This window comes from Hippichthys cyanospilos, chromosome 2 (assembly GCF_059441005.1).
Source record: "Hippichthys cyanospilos isolate Australia breed blue-spotted pipefish chromosome 2, RoL_Hcya_1.0, whole genome shotgun sequence".
NCBI classification, from domain to species: domain Eukaryota; kingdom Metazoa; phylum Chordata; class Actinopteri; order Syngnathiformes; family Syngnathidae; genus Hippichthys; species Hippichthys cyanospilos.
In genome coordinates, this window is record NC_142370.1 from 33,525,472 (window position 1) to 33,541,547 (window position 16,076).

General features: G+C 40.2%; 2 protein-coding genes and 1 long non-coding RNA gene across 3 annotated transcripts in view; 2 read left to right on the forward strand and 1 right to left on the reverse strand.

Annotated features, from left to right (window-relative positions):
• The window catches only part of ctnnbl1 (catenin, beta like 1), a 33,812-nt gene extending 27,770 nt beyond the window's left edge, over positions 1-6,042 (forward strand). Inside the window, exon 16 of the mRNA XM_088407424.1 lies at positions 3,585-6,042. Coding sequence (XP_088263550.1) covers positions 3,585-3,673 — 89 coding nt within the window. The 3' untranslated portion in view covers positions 3,674-6,042. The remainder of the gene's footprint in view (positions 1-3,584) is intronic.
• LOC148428326 (uncharacterized) overlaps positions 1-16,076 on the reverse strand; it is a 54,056-nt gene that overhangs the window by 18,421 nt on the left and 19,559 nt on the right. The gene's annotated exons all lie outside the window — the stretch shown is intronic.
• Positions 9,003-16,076, forward strand: part of vstm2la (V-set and transmembrane domain containing 2 like a) — a 35,955-nt gene continuing 28,881 nt past the window's right edge. The window contains exon 1 of the mRNA XM_088407425.1: positions 9,003-9,271. Within this exon, the coding sequence (XP_088263551.1) occupies positions 9,166-9,271 (106 nt within the window). The 5' untranslated portion in view covers positions 9,003-9,165. The remainder of the gene's footprint in view (positions 9,272-16,076) is intronic.

Here is a 16,076-nt window from a genome sequence, read left to right on the forward strand (position 1 = left end):
TTATTAGGATTTGTCTCCTCTGGCACACTGCTTTTATGGTGGAGAAAATAAGCGGCGATAGTCTGTTTCGCCGTTGATCATGGTTGACAAGAATGATGTGAAACCTGCAGATTTGTGCATCCACCTCAAGACCCTCCTCTTTTCACACATTAGTCAACGCCCCCCCTAGCGGGTAAAAAAAACACCCGGTGAAATATGTACGGGCATGGAAACGCCGCTCAGAAAAAGACAGTCTTTGTTTTACGAAGAAAGTGACTTGTCTTCTCGCCGCCCTTCCACAATTGCGACTATTCTCGGCTCACCAATCAACAGACCGCGGCGTGCGAAAGAGAAATGGAATCGGGCCCGGAGCCAGCAGCTCTGTTTGTTTTTTTTCCAGTGTGTCATCTGTCGTTCCTCTATCATTGTGTGATAAAGCTGAAGAGGCTCCACTCACACCCCTTCTGGCCCTCCAGCGTGTAGCGGGGTAGATAGAGCCATCCGTCACACATGCCGGCCGGCGCCAACAGCGTGGCCACGCTCCGGTCGCCGTTGTGCGGGGAAATGTGTTGCATTTCCCTCTCATTGCGTCTTTGAATCAAGACACTTTTTTTTTCTGCCGCGTCTGCATAATTCATATGCCAACACGTCTTTGACGGCTGTCACACTTCTTTCCTTTTACATTATTAAACCTCACAGAAACCGCATGTTGTGCGAACAGACACTCGACTATTCGCAAACTTTTGATTTACCAACATTGGCCAAAAGATTTTGCATTTCGTGCATTTTCTGTGCGGTACACCTTTCTGCCGCTGGTAGATTTTTTGAAGTAATCTAAACTACTGTAAAACAGTATGCTACTGTATTTATACAGACACTCTTGTCCGTAAAAACATTGTGAGATATGAACAATGTCGCCTTTAAGTCAATTTTCGTATCTAGCACATTTTGTGTGTAGTATATCTTTCTGCTACTGATGCTAACGCATCCGGTTTGTCTTCCGCCGCTGATACTGGGGTGTATTTGTGCTAATGGGGCATCCGTACAGTAGGGGTCACATGATAGATGGGTGGAGAAGGGGGTTGTAAATGATTGACTCGTTGTTACTCTGAATCTGGTCCCCGTTGTCAAGGTCATTTACAAGCACGTTACGTACTTTCCGTCCAACTTCACGCTCCTCTGCCCATTTGCATTGCCTGAGTATTCATACCTCCTTTCATACCTATATGCAAACCGCTTACAAATACAGCTGAAGAACGTCCATCGGGAACGTAACTCGTTTCTATACCCATCAGACAAATGTGTAGTTTAAAGAAATTCAAGTTTGTCATGCGCTGTGGGTTTTCCTGGCCTCACTCAGTCCATGGAAAACCGCAGAAGGTTAAGTACTTCCTGAATGTGTGTGAAATGTGTTTGTTGCTCCAAATGGTTTTAGCTCAGTAAATGAAAGGCAGTGGAGGTTTATTGTTTGAGGAGGCTTGAGGTGTGTAGCTCATGAAGGCTGTGTACTTGAAATGCACATACAGACACATTTTTGTTGCATCAAGGATTTTCCGAGAGAATGACGTTAGAAACTTGGATTGGAGGCAATAGATTCACGGCAAAGCAAAACAAAGGAGATGAAACCTTAGAAAGGACAACGGCAACCATAATTAATTGTATACATATATATATATATATATATATATATATAGAGAGAGAGAGAGAGAGAGAGAGAGAGAGAGAGGGAGAGAGAGAGAGAGAGATTATCCATAGACCGTTCTGTCCTGTGGTCAGGTCACGGTGTCTCCTTTCCTTCAAGGTTGTACTGCTAAATAAATGCTTTGCAATGCAATAAGAGTAAATATGGTATAACTTATGTACATTTATTCAAACTTTTTTTTTTTTTAATCATGAAACCGCTGCTGTTTTGCTTCCTAGCCTGTATTGTACCCTGTCTGTTGCCGTGGCAACGGAATAGTTTTGTAGCAGTGACCTAAAGAAAGGATTCTGAGGAAACATTGACAAGGCATTAATCTTTGTGTTTACATGGCTAATTGATGTCGTTTATAGCTGGAGAAACTTCCGCAAAATGGACGCGGCTGCTTTGCACGTTTTTATTTCGTCCATTTTTTAGCAGCCCACTTCGCTGTCAGGTTCACTTATTTGCACATTCACTGACCGATAAGCCATCAAACATTCTAAAAATCCCACTTAGTTGTCATGGAAAAATGCTGCCAAGTCTTCAAGTTCACTTAATCCTTTTCGCTTTTTTTTTTTTTCTACCTGGGGCATGATGTGTAATTCCAGTCTCAGATGATAGCGGAGACCCCACTGAGGCTGCAGCTGCTGCAACCTTCTCTTTTTGCTCAGCAGTCACACACAATGGAGAACATGTGCATTCTCACTCCTCACGCCCAACAGGACTTGTTTCAGGCCACGTTGTGCTTTCAGATCCCGCGATAACCCAAATGCTTTTACGTATCAAGGCTCGCTATAAGCACTTCCGCGTCGCTGTCTGCCGTGTGGATGTTCAACTGCCCTAAATGGTTTTGGAACGACGCTTCATTTGTTTTCAAGAGCGCCAGGTTTCGTTAAGATTTCATCCGGGACGCCACGGTGCATTCACTGTCGGGGGACGAATGATAGGAGTCGTGCGCGTGTCAAGCGCCGCAAAAGTATTACGGAACACGCCGCCAACTTCAAAATAAATGCACCAAATAATGCATAGACGCCAACGCAACTTTTATTTTGATTTGTTTTCCTCGGAGCGCTGGCTGCGTTGCAATTCGCTTGGCACATCCAAATCTCAGGTCGCTGCTGACATGAGGACGAGACGTATGGCACATTCAAATGCACTTGGACATTTTGAACTCTGACAGAAAAAAGGCCATTATGGATTGAACATTAATAATGCAATTTTATATATTTGATATCAAAGGAAAAGAATACAAAAAGAGAATACAAAAAAAAAACATTAGGAGGCTATAGTATTGCATAGATTGTGTAGAACATGTTGATTTTGGACAGGAGGTCGAGCCCATTTTAGCCCCAATTTAGCCCATGTCGGGCTCATTTACTGCCATTCAAAATTGCAAATATTGTCAATTTTAGACATATTGAAAACACGGTTTTATAATGCATTTCCTACAATTTTTGCGTTAATCATTTCAACCGCAATTAGCAAACAGAGTGCATTAGAATTTTTTGCATTGGGACCCCAAAACCGGGGGGGGCGCTAGAGGGCAGCTTATGACTTTTGTAAGCTTTTCAATGACTTCATTGAGTGGCTTAGCATGATTCCTATTATGCAAAGTTCTTGCTATGCATTGTGGGACTTGTAGTTGACAAAAGAACCGAATTTTGTAGGAAAAGCTGCAACATATATATATATATATATATATATATATATATATATATATATATTTAACGAATGCATATTCAGCCTAGTGCTTCTGTCAAATGCCACATTTTCCTTCAAACAATGCCCTGGGCGCTTTATTCATTGTTTGATGCAAAAGCAAAACAAAACGCTCCAAAAATGACGTTTGACTGTTTCTTCGATCCTTCCTGCAGCGGCTGAATGTCATCCAAAGCGTCTCACCTGCCTGCGCGTTCTTTTGCAGAGTACGCAGAGAGCATCGGGGATGGCAAGAGCGAAGAGTTCAAAGAGGCAGAACGCAAGAGGATCATGGACCTCTTAGAAAACTTTTAACGTATGTACATTTCCTTCATAGAATTGACACCGTTTTGTTGCGTTGGGATCGATTGTGGCCATAATAAAATGGCATGCATCTATTGTTTGTAAAATACCGCCTCTCTCTCATTTTTTAGATAAACGGGTGTAAAAGTTATTTTCATATTCAGCAAGGCCAAATGTATAAAATTAGCAATAAATTGGCAATAAAATATTCTGTGAAATTAAGCCGAGGCACACGATACTCTTACTTTGGCATCCGTGGAGAAGAATTCTCAATAAACTGGCCTGATTTTTATTTTATTTTTTTAATTTCATTGTGTGTAAACTATCAAAAAATTGGTAAAGTTAGTATGGAAAATGCCTAAAAAAAAAATTCAAAATCCAATAGATTTTTATCACCTGGATTGTCTTTTTTTTTTTAAACTTTTGTTTTGATATGTTGGAAATATTTTCTAATAAAACATTTGCTCATAAAACCCTGATAGCTTGTTCTCTAAAGAATAGCACAGAGAGTGTGACTTTGTCAAGGATTCTAATTAAGCTTGCACAGATGGGAACAACAAAACTGTACCGGCAGCTGTTTTGCAAGGAGGGCATAAATGTCATTTCAAATTGCAAAGCCCCCCCAGTTATTTCAAAACCACATCCGGTGCTATTCCGGGCATGTTCAGATCTCTGACATGTCCACCAATGCACAAAAACCAAAACCGTGTCCATCTCCTAGTTTTGAGATTAAGATTTTTGGCTTTTCTCTATGGGGTTGGCATGTTTTAGCTAGCTAGCATGTTAGCTGAATTGAGGACTCTGAACCAGGGGTGCGCAACCTGCGGTTCCGGGGCCGCATGTGGATCTTTCATTCTTATGTCGCGGTTCTCCGTTGTTTGGCAAAATAAATAATGCTTGCTTCAGATTGACTTGGTGGAAGATGTAACCAGCGCCGAATTTGAATGGCAGTCACGTTTGCGTGAAAGGGCGACATCTAGAGGACGTGTTTGGTGCGACGGGACAGGAAACGTGACGTGAGACAGCCAATCAATTTTGGGAAGGTAAAAAACAGCAAATGGAAATATAGCACACATTTTCGGAGTAAGATATAACTGAACATAATTCTTACCGCAAAATAAATGTCTCCTTAACGCCCCTTGCGTGTGAGCGAGGATGGACTCAAACGTTGGCTCAGTCTGCTCGTTCTTTTCTCGAAACCAAGAAGGTAACAACCTTGGTTAACATGAACATGGTAAGCGCCGAATGACAAACAGGAAATACAGCACAGATTTCCAGAGTAAAAGCAGATATTTCAAAATAAAATAACACGGGTAAGTAAACAATACAAACTGGAGCGCTTGAAAAATTCCCAACACAGAATCAGTCCCATTTTAATGTTTGTGAACACGGGTGAATTCGGACGTCGGTTCGGTCTGCTTGCTTCTTTTCATGAAAATATTGTGGTACAACCTTGGTTCACAAAAGCTGCTGTAAGCAACTCCTCTGGCTGCTAATACCCGATTGACTTTACAAATACAGGAATATAAAGTGTGGAGTCACAGGATGGAAACAATCGCTTATCCTTGCGCGCGTAACAAAAAACAGCATCAGTAATACATGAGTAGAACAAAAGGAGGCAATTTGCATATTGTATTGGCAGAGGAAGCCATCGCGCATCTCTTATCAGTGATTACGAGCGCATCGTGTTCAACGGCAATTTCACAGCCGAGGGAAGGGCGGATAATTGTGTTTCCAAACGCGCTGCAATGCCCAGACAGGAAACGGTCTCAAAAACCAAGGATTTGAAACGAGGACCCCAACATTTGCCGATGCTGAAAATTGTCCGTCCGAGTGATATCATGTTGTTTTCTTATCCTCGAGTGGAAATTGCAAATTCCCCAAAAACAACTTTGGGAAAGCTGAGCCAAAATGTCAACAGAAGGAAGAAAGAAAGCAGTTTTTTTTTTTTTTCCCTGAATCTGTTCGCTGTGTAGTGAAGGTTTGGGTTAATTATTTTGACCCGGCAGACTGTGCAAAAAAATGGATTTGGGCAAGCTGAGGCTGGTTACCTTTTTTGTGCACAGAGGAAGAAAATTTCATAAAAATGCCGAGCATGTGTTACAACAGAAGTGAAGTTCAAAACAAGTGCATTTTTGCTAAAAACAATAAAGTTTCAACATGAAATATCGTGGCTTTCTCTTGTATCTAATTCACTATAGGTTGAATTTTTCCAAGTCTTTTTTTTTTGTTGTTGTTTTTTTTCAACATTCTACACAATGTCCCAACAATTTAGATAGTAATCTTATCAAATCCAGTAGTCCATTTCTTCAGGACCACGGACAGCAACTTTGGGAAGGCAGCAAAGATGAAAATTTCAACCCCTCAGCATTCACATAATTTTTGAGCAATATTGTGTTAGCGTTTCTGTTGTCGCTGATTACGGTGGCGGCGTTCGACAAAAGCGGTTTTCTTTTGCCTCCATTTCCCGTGAAGACCAGCACATAGCACACAGGTGTGAAACTCAAGGCCCGGGGGCCAAATTCGGCCCCGTCATTTTAAGCAAATCATGGAAATTTCCACTAACCAGGCTAAAGTGAGCTTCAAAATTTGAACTTGTCATGTTTAATAAATAATAAAGTTGAGCTTTTGCAAGATTTTTTTGTTTGTTTTTTTTGTTACAGTAACCTCAACAATAAACCTGTTATGCTTTACTTCTGATTTCAAAACCACTAAGTCAACAATTTGTTGTGTACTTGTCAGGTTCACCTGTTGGACATTTCTTGAGAAACTATACACAAAAAAGAAGAGAAAGCATTTTTTTCTTACTAATGCATGAGGAGAACGGAGAAGGACTGCACAAGGTCAATTCTAACGAAGCAGCCGCGCCGAATCCTTTCTTTTTACTTGATTTTAGAACTCCCTGATTTACATCAAGGTTCTCACCCAAAAAACAACATGGCTGGAACCTTGCACGCGTGTCTTTTTATGTGTGTTTATGATGTGGCAGGATATTTTGTAGATAACAAGCAAAGTGACACATGGCGACGCTCCAAACAGCAACCTTCTCATAGCACACATTGTTTCATTTCAAGTGCATCTATTCTCATCGCAAAGCCAGCGGTTATATTTATTAAATATATAGCATTTCTTCATTGCAAGGAGTTATTTTTATCATAGCAAAGCATTTCTTCATTGCAAGCAGTTATATTTATTATAGCAAAGCATCTCTTCGTTGCAAGCTGTTATATTTATTTTTCATAGCAAATCTATGACTATTTTTACAATTATTCTGACAGTATTGTAGTAAGTCCAGTTAAAATGGACTTTTGTTTCCGTGTTTTATTGGCCCAGTGAGGGAAGCCGCGGCTCCAAAATGGCCCCCGAGAAAAATGAGTTTGACACCGTTGACTTAGCATCGTGAAAGCTTGATCTTCCAGTCAATGGAATTGTGTCTAAACAATGTGCTGTTTGTGACAGTGTGGAAGAGCAAACTATCAAGACGATGGCTTTTTATGGCAATTATGACCAATGTCATAATTAATAGCGCTTTTCTTTTTTTTTTTTTTGAAGTAATTCCACCAAATAATGAGTAATGTGACCTGAGCATTACAGGCATTTACTTGGCACATTTAGAAATTCAGGGGAGTACGGTATTTTTTGGACTATAAGCCGCAACTTTTTTCTCATGATTTGAGACCTGCAGCCTATAGTCCAGTGCGTCTTATCTGTTTGTTTGTTTTTTTTGTTTGTTTTTGTTTTTTTGCTAGCCACCAGGAGAGAATCAAGCGGTAAAGCAAATGTGTATCTGTTGAAAGTGTCAATTGAAGGAAAAACTCTGAAATTGAACTGAGATGTGAATCAATGGCCGTGGTCAATAAGAGTTGGAATCCAAAATATAAAAACGTCTAAATTGAATAAATTCGCGTATAAAAGTTTGACATGAAAATTTGATTGAAAATGAATTTAGAGTTTGTACTGTTATTTAACTCTGCTGTATTCTGTCGATGTTATGTTAGAAATATTCATCCGTCTGTCCATTTTCTATTCGTATATTACTGCGAAACGTACGCTTGTTCAGTCTGTTGAAGATAAATTATAAAAAATGTCTTAAAGAACAAACAAGAAAAACTTATAACCATATTATAACCATATACCATCTTTCTGCGCAAATATCTGATGTTATGACCTGCGATTTATAGTCCAGCGCGGCTTATCTGTGACAAAATGTTTTTTATTTTTGCTACTGGAGCTTATACAGTATTCCAATGTGGCTTATAGTCCGGAAAATACGGTAACTCTTTCAAAAACTTTTTTAGTTACTCCTTTAGCTTTGTAAAGATATATTTTTTAATATAAATATGTACCAGAGGTGCTGTAAAAAGTTAACATTTTATACATACCGTATTTTCCGCACTATAAAGCGCACCGGATTATAAGGCGCACCCTCAATTAATGACATATTTTCAAACGTTTTCAATCACAACATACCATCTTTCTGCGCAAATATCTGATGTTATGACCTGCGATTTATAGTCCGGTGCGGCTTATCTGTGACAAAAAAAAGTTATTTTTGCTACTGCGGCTTATACAGTATTCCAACGTGGCTTATAGTCCGGAAAATACGGTAACTCTTTTAAAAACATTTTTAGACACTCCTTTAGCTTTGTAAAGATATATTTTTTAATATAAATATGTACCAGAGGTGCTGTAAAAAGTTAACATTTTATATATACTGTATTTTCCGCACTATAAAGCGCACCGGATTATAAGGCGCACCCTCAATCAATGACATATTTTCAAACGTTTTCAATCACAATATAGTAATACTCAAAGTAATAACAATAATAACTCAAATAATAACTCTCAATAGCATAATTACTCAATGTGAATATGAGCAAACTTGTTCAAGTGTAAAGCTTACTTTATCACTTCATTCCCCATCTACCAATCCCGATCTCAATATCGATCCATATATAAGGCGCGCCCGATTATAAGGCGCACCATCAGCTTTTTACAAAAAATAAGGCTTTTAGGCGCACCTTATAGTGTGGAAAATACGGTAATCAGGCATTTAAAAAATGAACGGCGGGCCACAAATGGCCCCCGGGCCGTAATTTGGACGCTGCGGCTTAATGACGAACAAAACCACGACATCATTTTCAAGTTGCTCCCAAGTATTTCCTCGAGGGAACCTGTTTTTTTTTTTTTTTTCTCCCTCTATTAATAAACGTAATTCTCCCTAATGCTGACACTCCCCCTCAGCCAAGCCCCAGCCAGCATCCAGTGACGTCTCCTTCCGCATCAAATAGAGCCCGGCTCCGGGCAGGCGGAGCTCACTCAGCCTCTGCCCGACGCTCGAGGAAGGCGATTGCGGCAGCGGAGTCGCGTCTCTCTCCGCCCCCCCCCCTCCCTCCTCCTCCCCGTGGATTTTACGCAGCAGGAGGTGGAGAGAAGAACATCGGGGGAACCGAGCCGCCCCGTGCGAGCCGCGGGACGAGGAGGCTGACACGAGAAGAAGCGCCATGGGAACCTTCGGGGTGCTGCTGGGGACTTTGCACTACGTGGGGCTGTGCGTCTCCACCAGGCACGCCGGACACGGACACGCGGAGAACCACATCAGCGGACGCGGTAGGTGTTGCCGGCGCGCGACGGCTCGCTCCCACGCCTTGAGTGATGAGGGCGGCTTTTGAGATTTAAAAAAAAAAAAAAAAGCTAGCTCAAACGTCCCGCTGTCGGGAATGTTTTCAAATTCTCCTCTCGACTGTTCCGCCAATGAATGTAAATGTTTGTTTCCCATAAATCCCTTTTTTTTCCCGCACCAAATTACTTTTTACTAACCAATTATTGGTTGTTTCTTATTGCCGGGTAAAAAAAAATGACAATTATCGCAGAAATTAAGAGTCATGGAAACTGATTGAGGTACTGATTATGTCATTGTTTTTCAAAGTAAAATCTCACCTTTTGAATCGCACAAAACATCATCGGTCTGTTTTGACTCATTACTTTTGAGAGCCTGAAGACAGATTTTTAGTTGAAAATATATTTAAACGATTATTGAATATTTTAAATTTATTAATCGGTTAGTTGTCGATTAATCGATTAATTTAACGGCTCCAAGGTAAGAATGCTCAATTTTCTCAGTGAAGTATCCTTGCGCTGCTAAAAGAAGTACTTCAAAAGTACTTGCGGTACTAAAAGATTACTTCAGTACTAAAGCATGGGTGTCAAACTCAAGGCCCGGGGGCCAGATCCGGCCCTCCACATCAATTTATGTGGCCCGCGAAATGCTAATTATGACTTCCAAGTTTCTGGCTAAAATACAACGTGTTCAAGTTGTCTTCCACTTTTACAGTTTTTTTTATTTATAAATACCCCTTTTGAATAGTTTTTAGTGGCCTCAATTTAAAAATGTGTAAATGCCATCTTCACAGTCGTAACGGCTCTCTGACAAAACATAACTACAATGTGGCTAAATATCTGACATACCTGCGCTTAAGTAATAGATTACTTTAGGTAACAATAAAGAAATCAGTTGTTATTCATTAAAGTAATCTTAGGTACTTTAGTGGGTGAATAAATACAGAAGTAATCGATTACATTCAGTACTAAAGAAATCAGTTGTTATTCATTAAAGTAATCATGGGTACTTTAGTGGGTGAATAAATACAGAAGTAATCGATTACATTCAGTACTAAAGAAATCAGTTGTTATTCATTAAAGTAATCATAGGTACTTTAGTGGGTGAATAAATACAGAAGTATTCGATTACATTCAGTACTAAATGATTACTTTAGCACTTATCTAAAGTATTCAATTTGTTCAGGACTAAAGATTACTTTACAACTTAATTAGGTACTTGATTCTTAGTTAAATTTAACTTGAATGCACCCCGGATTAAATCTATGTCAGTGATGGGAAAAATGAAGCCTCATGAAGCACTTGTGCTTACATTTTACTCCTCTAGATGGGGCGCTCGGTTTAAAGGTAAAGGCTCCTGCAACGGACATGCATTCGATTTCCGCTGCATCTTCAAACCAAGAGTGCCATCTAGAGGACCAAAAAATATCACAAATGCGTCGCGGGGCTTCATTTTCACATCGCTAACAGAGTGGGTTTGAAATCTTTAACTTTCTAGCCCCCTGTCCTGCCAGATGAAATATTATTTATTATTATTATATATTATAATGTAATATTTATGTAGAATTTGGTTATTTTTGGCCATAAATGGCTTGCTGCTCTTATAGTGTTTTTCGAACAGGGAAAGATCATTTGCATTCTTCCTAAGTAATGTCTACTTGTCAGAAGGTGGACGAATTCTTGGCTTGCGTGCGTGAGACGTGCGCGTCGGGTAAACGCCCGGACAGCGTTTTTGTTGTTGTTCTGCCCGGGCGCGGCGGCGGCCCTCGTCTTCGTCAGGCAGAGCTGACGCGAGATGGAAGTTAGTATTCAGCGTCAGTAGCGCTCTGCCTGAACGTCCTCCCCTCCGGTTTCGGAGCTTCTCCTTTGCTCTTCCGCGTCAGTGTTGACACCTTTTTAACTACCGCAGATAGTAAAAATATCCCCGTGCACGTTTATGAAGTCGGAATTCCGATAACAACGTTGTCTCAACGATCCCTGTTAGCATGGACGGGTAAAAACGACCGAAATCAGAATCGTTTCTGTGAGTAAATGTGAATTTGATATTTGGCGTGTTTTATGCGTTAGCGCAGAATGTTAAGTATTCCTCCATAGGTTCTGCTATGTTTCCCTACTTATCTATTGACTAGTTATCTATTGGCAGAGGTGCGCGACCCGGTACCGATCCGTGGATTAACCGGAACCGGATCGCATGCGCCGCACTCGAAATAATGATGTTTTGGAACTGTTCATTTGTGCTTTGTTTGTCTTAATCTTTGTTTATGATCTTTGTTTTATTTTTTGGCGCCACCTCTGGCCGCTGTTGGTATTACATTTTGTAGTGAGGAGGGAGTCACTGTCGGTGACACACACGTTCTCTCTCTGTGAAATCTGGCCCATGAGTGTGTATAAGTTGTTCAGTGGACCCCCGTGTTACAACGTCCCTGATTTACGTTGTTTTCACGTAATACTGAGTTTTTTCATCCCCTCTTTAGGACATTTTGCCAGTTATGCGACCAAATCAACCGTCATGACCCTAGGGGTTTGGCTGTATTTGTGTTGTTTCGTCTGTATCTGCAGGCGTTTTTAGGTAATTGCACTTATTTTGCGTTGCCGTTAATGCGTCCATGCAACATGTCACTGCAATGCTGGTCTGCAATTGGTCGGCGTTTCCTCACGGAGATGGTGGCCTGCTATCGGTCGGCCTCACTCGTTTCAAAATGGCGGAACGGTAAAGCTTTGATTGATTGTGAGTGGTTACAAAACTGTATTTCTAGTGCATTTTACTGCGTATATTCAAAGTTGAATGGGTTAGCCATGGGTCCCAAGATTGCTAGTGATGTTAAAGAGAGAAGCAAGAAGAGGATTTTTATGCTGGAGATAATCAAGAAATAGAAGCTAGCCTAGCCTAGCCTAGGCTAACCTCACTTGGGAATATGGGCATAACAAGTGCCACTCAAAGGTAAATAAATCCTTTTTATATTTTTTATTTATGATGTTCTCTGATTGTATACGTGTATATAACATATACGTAGCACTTGCGATACTGTTTTGGTATCAATTTTGAATATGTATGTACAATTTTGATGCTTTTACCCGGGGTTCTAAACGCATTAGCTATTTAACATAGGTCACACGACGAATTTACCTTATGTTACCAACCGCGGAACGGATTAATGTCGTTACACAGGGGCCCACTGTATTTAGAATGAATACTATTGTTAGCTTGCGTTTTTCTGTCCAGTGTGGCTCTGCTTTTTGCTTAACATATCTCGGATTGGTTTCATCCCACTCAAGGATAAACGTTGTAGCTGAAGCGTAAACATAAAATTGCTCAATTACCTTCACGGTCAATTTCAAATGAATTGAAGTTAATGTATAACACATTTCCCATTTTTATGACCTAGGAGCAGGATTTAGCCCACAAATCTTATGATGATCTTAAGTGTTGGCAGTTGCCTTTACATTAGTTTTTTTCTTGTAGAAGTCCGTTTTAAGTTGAGAACGCTCTTTAAATGATTTGTTTTTGCGCTCGGGTTAAAAATATCTATTGTATTCATGGTTGGCAGTGATGTGAGTAATATCTCAAGGGGCCCCGCTGCATCCATAACATAAAGGAACCCTGCTTTCAAAGTGAATAATATCCTCGTTGCTGGAGCTATTTTGGCACAATGCGGGAAATGGATGTGCATTTGCTTTAGTTTTGTCCTACTATTGCTGTAAAAAAAAAAAAAAAGTAGAAGTAGGGTAGATTGGATTATATATACTATAATATATATTTTTTCAATTTCTCCCATTCTAAAATTCTAAATGAATTAAGTCCCAAAGTAATCCATGACTTTAGGTTGTACATACTAAAGTAATCAATCATTATACATTAATCAATTACTTTAGTTATGTTAGTAAGTAATAAAGTACTAAAGTGATTGATTACTTTTGGCAGTAAGTTAAAGTAATCAATTACTCTCGAATCAATTCTTATTCATTAAAGTAATTAATTACTTTAGGTATTTTGGAAGGTAAATAAGTACTACATAGATCGATTACTTTAGTACTCATCTAAAGTAATCCATTTTGGGGGTATTAATCTTCTTTTGGTAGTACCTAAAGATTACATTAGAATATTAATTAACTAAATTTAATACCTGGGATTAACTCAGTGCTTCTCTATTATATTTTTGCCAAGCCCCCGCCAACCAATGAGAACCCCCCCCCCACACACACACACACACACACACACACACACTCGATGCACTGACTATAAATACGATTATTATCGATCAAAATTATACAAGGACTGTTTCCCTAAACCTGGATCCTTTATAACATTAACTAAAGAAAAAAGCAAAATAAATCAACGTTCCACAATAATTTCTTACAGCGTTTATACAGGTTACAGCTTAGACTAAAACTGAAAAAAATAATAAAATAAGTACAAAGTGCCCGAAGCTAAAAAAAAAAAAAATAAATAAAAATGAAAATTCAGATTTTATTGCAATTACACTTCCCCCCCCCCCCCCCCCCCCCACACACACACACACACACACACACACACTATTTGAGAAGCACTGGATTAAGTGTATGTTATCAATGGAAAAATGAAGCCTTATGAAGCACTGATATTTATTTTACTCCTCTATACGATAACGCCGACTGCAGTGGAAATATATTCTAGTTCCATAACATCTTCCAACCACGACGCCATCTAGAGGACCGAAAAAATATCACAACTGCTTAATGAGGCTTCATTTTCATGTTTTTTTTGTACGTAAACATAAAAATATGTCTTTAGGATTGAAAAGACTTCATGATACTTGACTGCAGGTTGTGCTGTATAACTGAAGAGAATAATAAGACTTGGAGTGAAGAATACACACACACACACACACGCACGTACGCACACATTTGTTCCCCGACAGGTCGTGACGGATGATATTGCGCTTTCCGAGCCTATTTGGATGATCATTTATCCTCGTCTTTTCCTCACACGCTGGCACCCGACCGGTCGCGGTAAAAGTGAAGAAGGAGGAGAAATAAATGGCGAAGGAAAGCCAAACGTTCGCTGTGGCCATTGCGACGGCGTCCCCGCCTTTATCTGCCGCCGGGCCGTTCCGGTCGCTGATACTTTTCAATTACCGTCTCATTAGGGTATGCTTATCCAGCCGGCCCATTATTCCAGCCAATCAATTGTCTTAATTAACGAGCGAAGGCTAAATGAGCCGGAAGGCGTTGGAAACTTCTCAAGGGAAGCCGAGTCAGACGAGCCACCCGAAGGTCTCACTTTGTTTTCTAATGACGTTTCAAAACCACTTTGGTCTTGGCGCTAACTCATCCGTCTATCGGTTTTCAATGTGCCGTGGGCCAGAGTTTGGGTACGCCCGTGGATTGGTCACCGTAAATATTGACAAACAGGCATGCATAATCAATCACATCCGTGCTAATTTTGCGTCAAAGAACTTTAGCCTGCATCGGATTTTGGGAGGAAGAAAACACATTCAAATGCAGTAAACCCAAAATGGGAACCTTATTGACATTAATAAAAGAAAAAAGCCTTTTCAATCAAGATTAAACAAATGATACATTTTTAAAGGGTTAGTGCCGGTTACAGCTTGTTCTAAATCTGAAAAAAACGCTCTTTCAGTGTTATTGGAAAAGGAAACCTATAGAGGGCCAGTATATTTAGCATTTTCACTCGCCTTTCGAGGCCAACAGAATATTGTGGCCGTATGAAAAATTGACTTCCATTCTTTATTTAGAATTGATGTAGGTAATAGCTGTGTTGTAAGTGTGGAAACACTGCCATCCAGTGGTCACAGTAATCACTACAGTGCTTATATTAGGTAAACATTAGTCAAGGGTGTCAGCTACCCTCCATAAAAAATGTATTTGACGAAATATTTATTATTTATTATTGTTACTACTATTTTAAAAGATGAGAATTCTCATCCATGGCACTGAATGATAAACAGCACCCCCCCACACGCACACACACACACACACAATTTGAAAAGGACTAGTCTAAACCATGGCTTGATATATTAACATGCATGGTCTTTATTTTTATTTTTTTTTTCGAGAGTGTAGTTTTCCTTCAGATGCTCTTCTGCTTACTTTTGGTCCAAATTTCTTCGAAATTCTCAGGCACAGTGCTGCAGATTATTCATTACCTTCCAAAAAAGCCACGTCTGAGAAACGAAGATAAAATGGGAACAAAATGACAAGCATTCCGCTCAACTGTTAAACATTTAATAATGGCCGACGCAACGCTGGCAAACATTCAGCGGCGGCTTGCCGGATTTTCTCGCCCGCGCGAATGTGTGTGTGTGTGTATCTTGGCATGGCCCCTCTCCTCCCTGCTCCCTCTTCCTTTCCGCAGGGGCGTAAAGTAGTGCAGGTTTGTGCTGGAGCATCACCAAGTCATTACAACGACAAGCATACGCTCCGCTAGATCCATTAATATGGGCACACGTCCCAGTAGCACTAAATAAACATTACACGCTGTCGGCTTTTTCGTACGCAATTACGTGAACAACTGTTTTCTTACATCTAACTCCTCCCTGGAACGCAATCGGAATACAGGAAATTTTGTGCATTACTTTGACCATTTTTGGGTCATTTTCTTCCATATAATTCTGGCGGTATTTTAGCCAAGGGATGGTGCGCTTCGGATAGTGTGATAATTAAGTAACCATCTGGGTGAAATTTCAGCTTCCGAGTGTCTTGTTTGCGTTGTTGTCGAAGCTGCCCCTTTAGGGCAGCGATGTCTTTTGTACCTAGGGACAACGAATAAATGAGAAGCGGAAAGGAAGTAGAACCA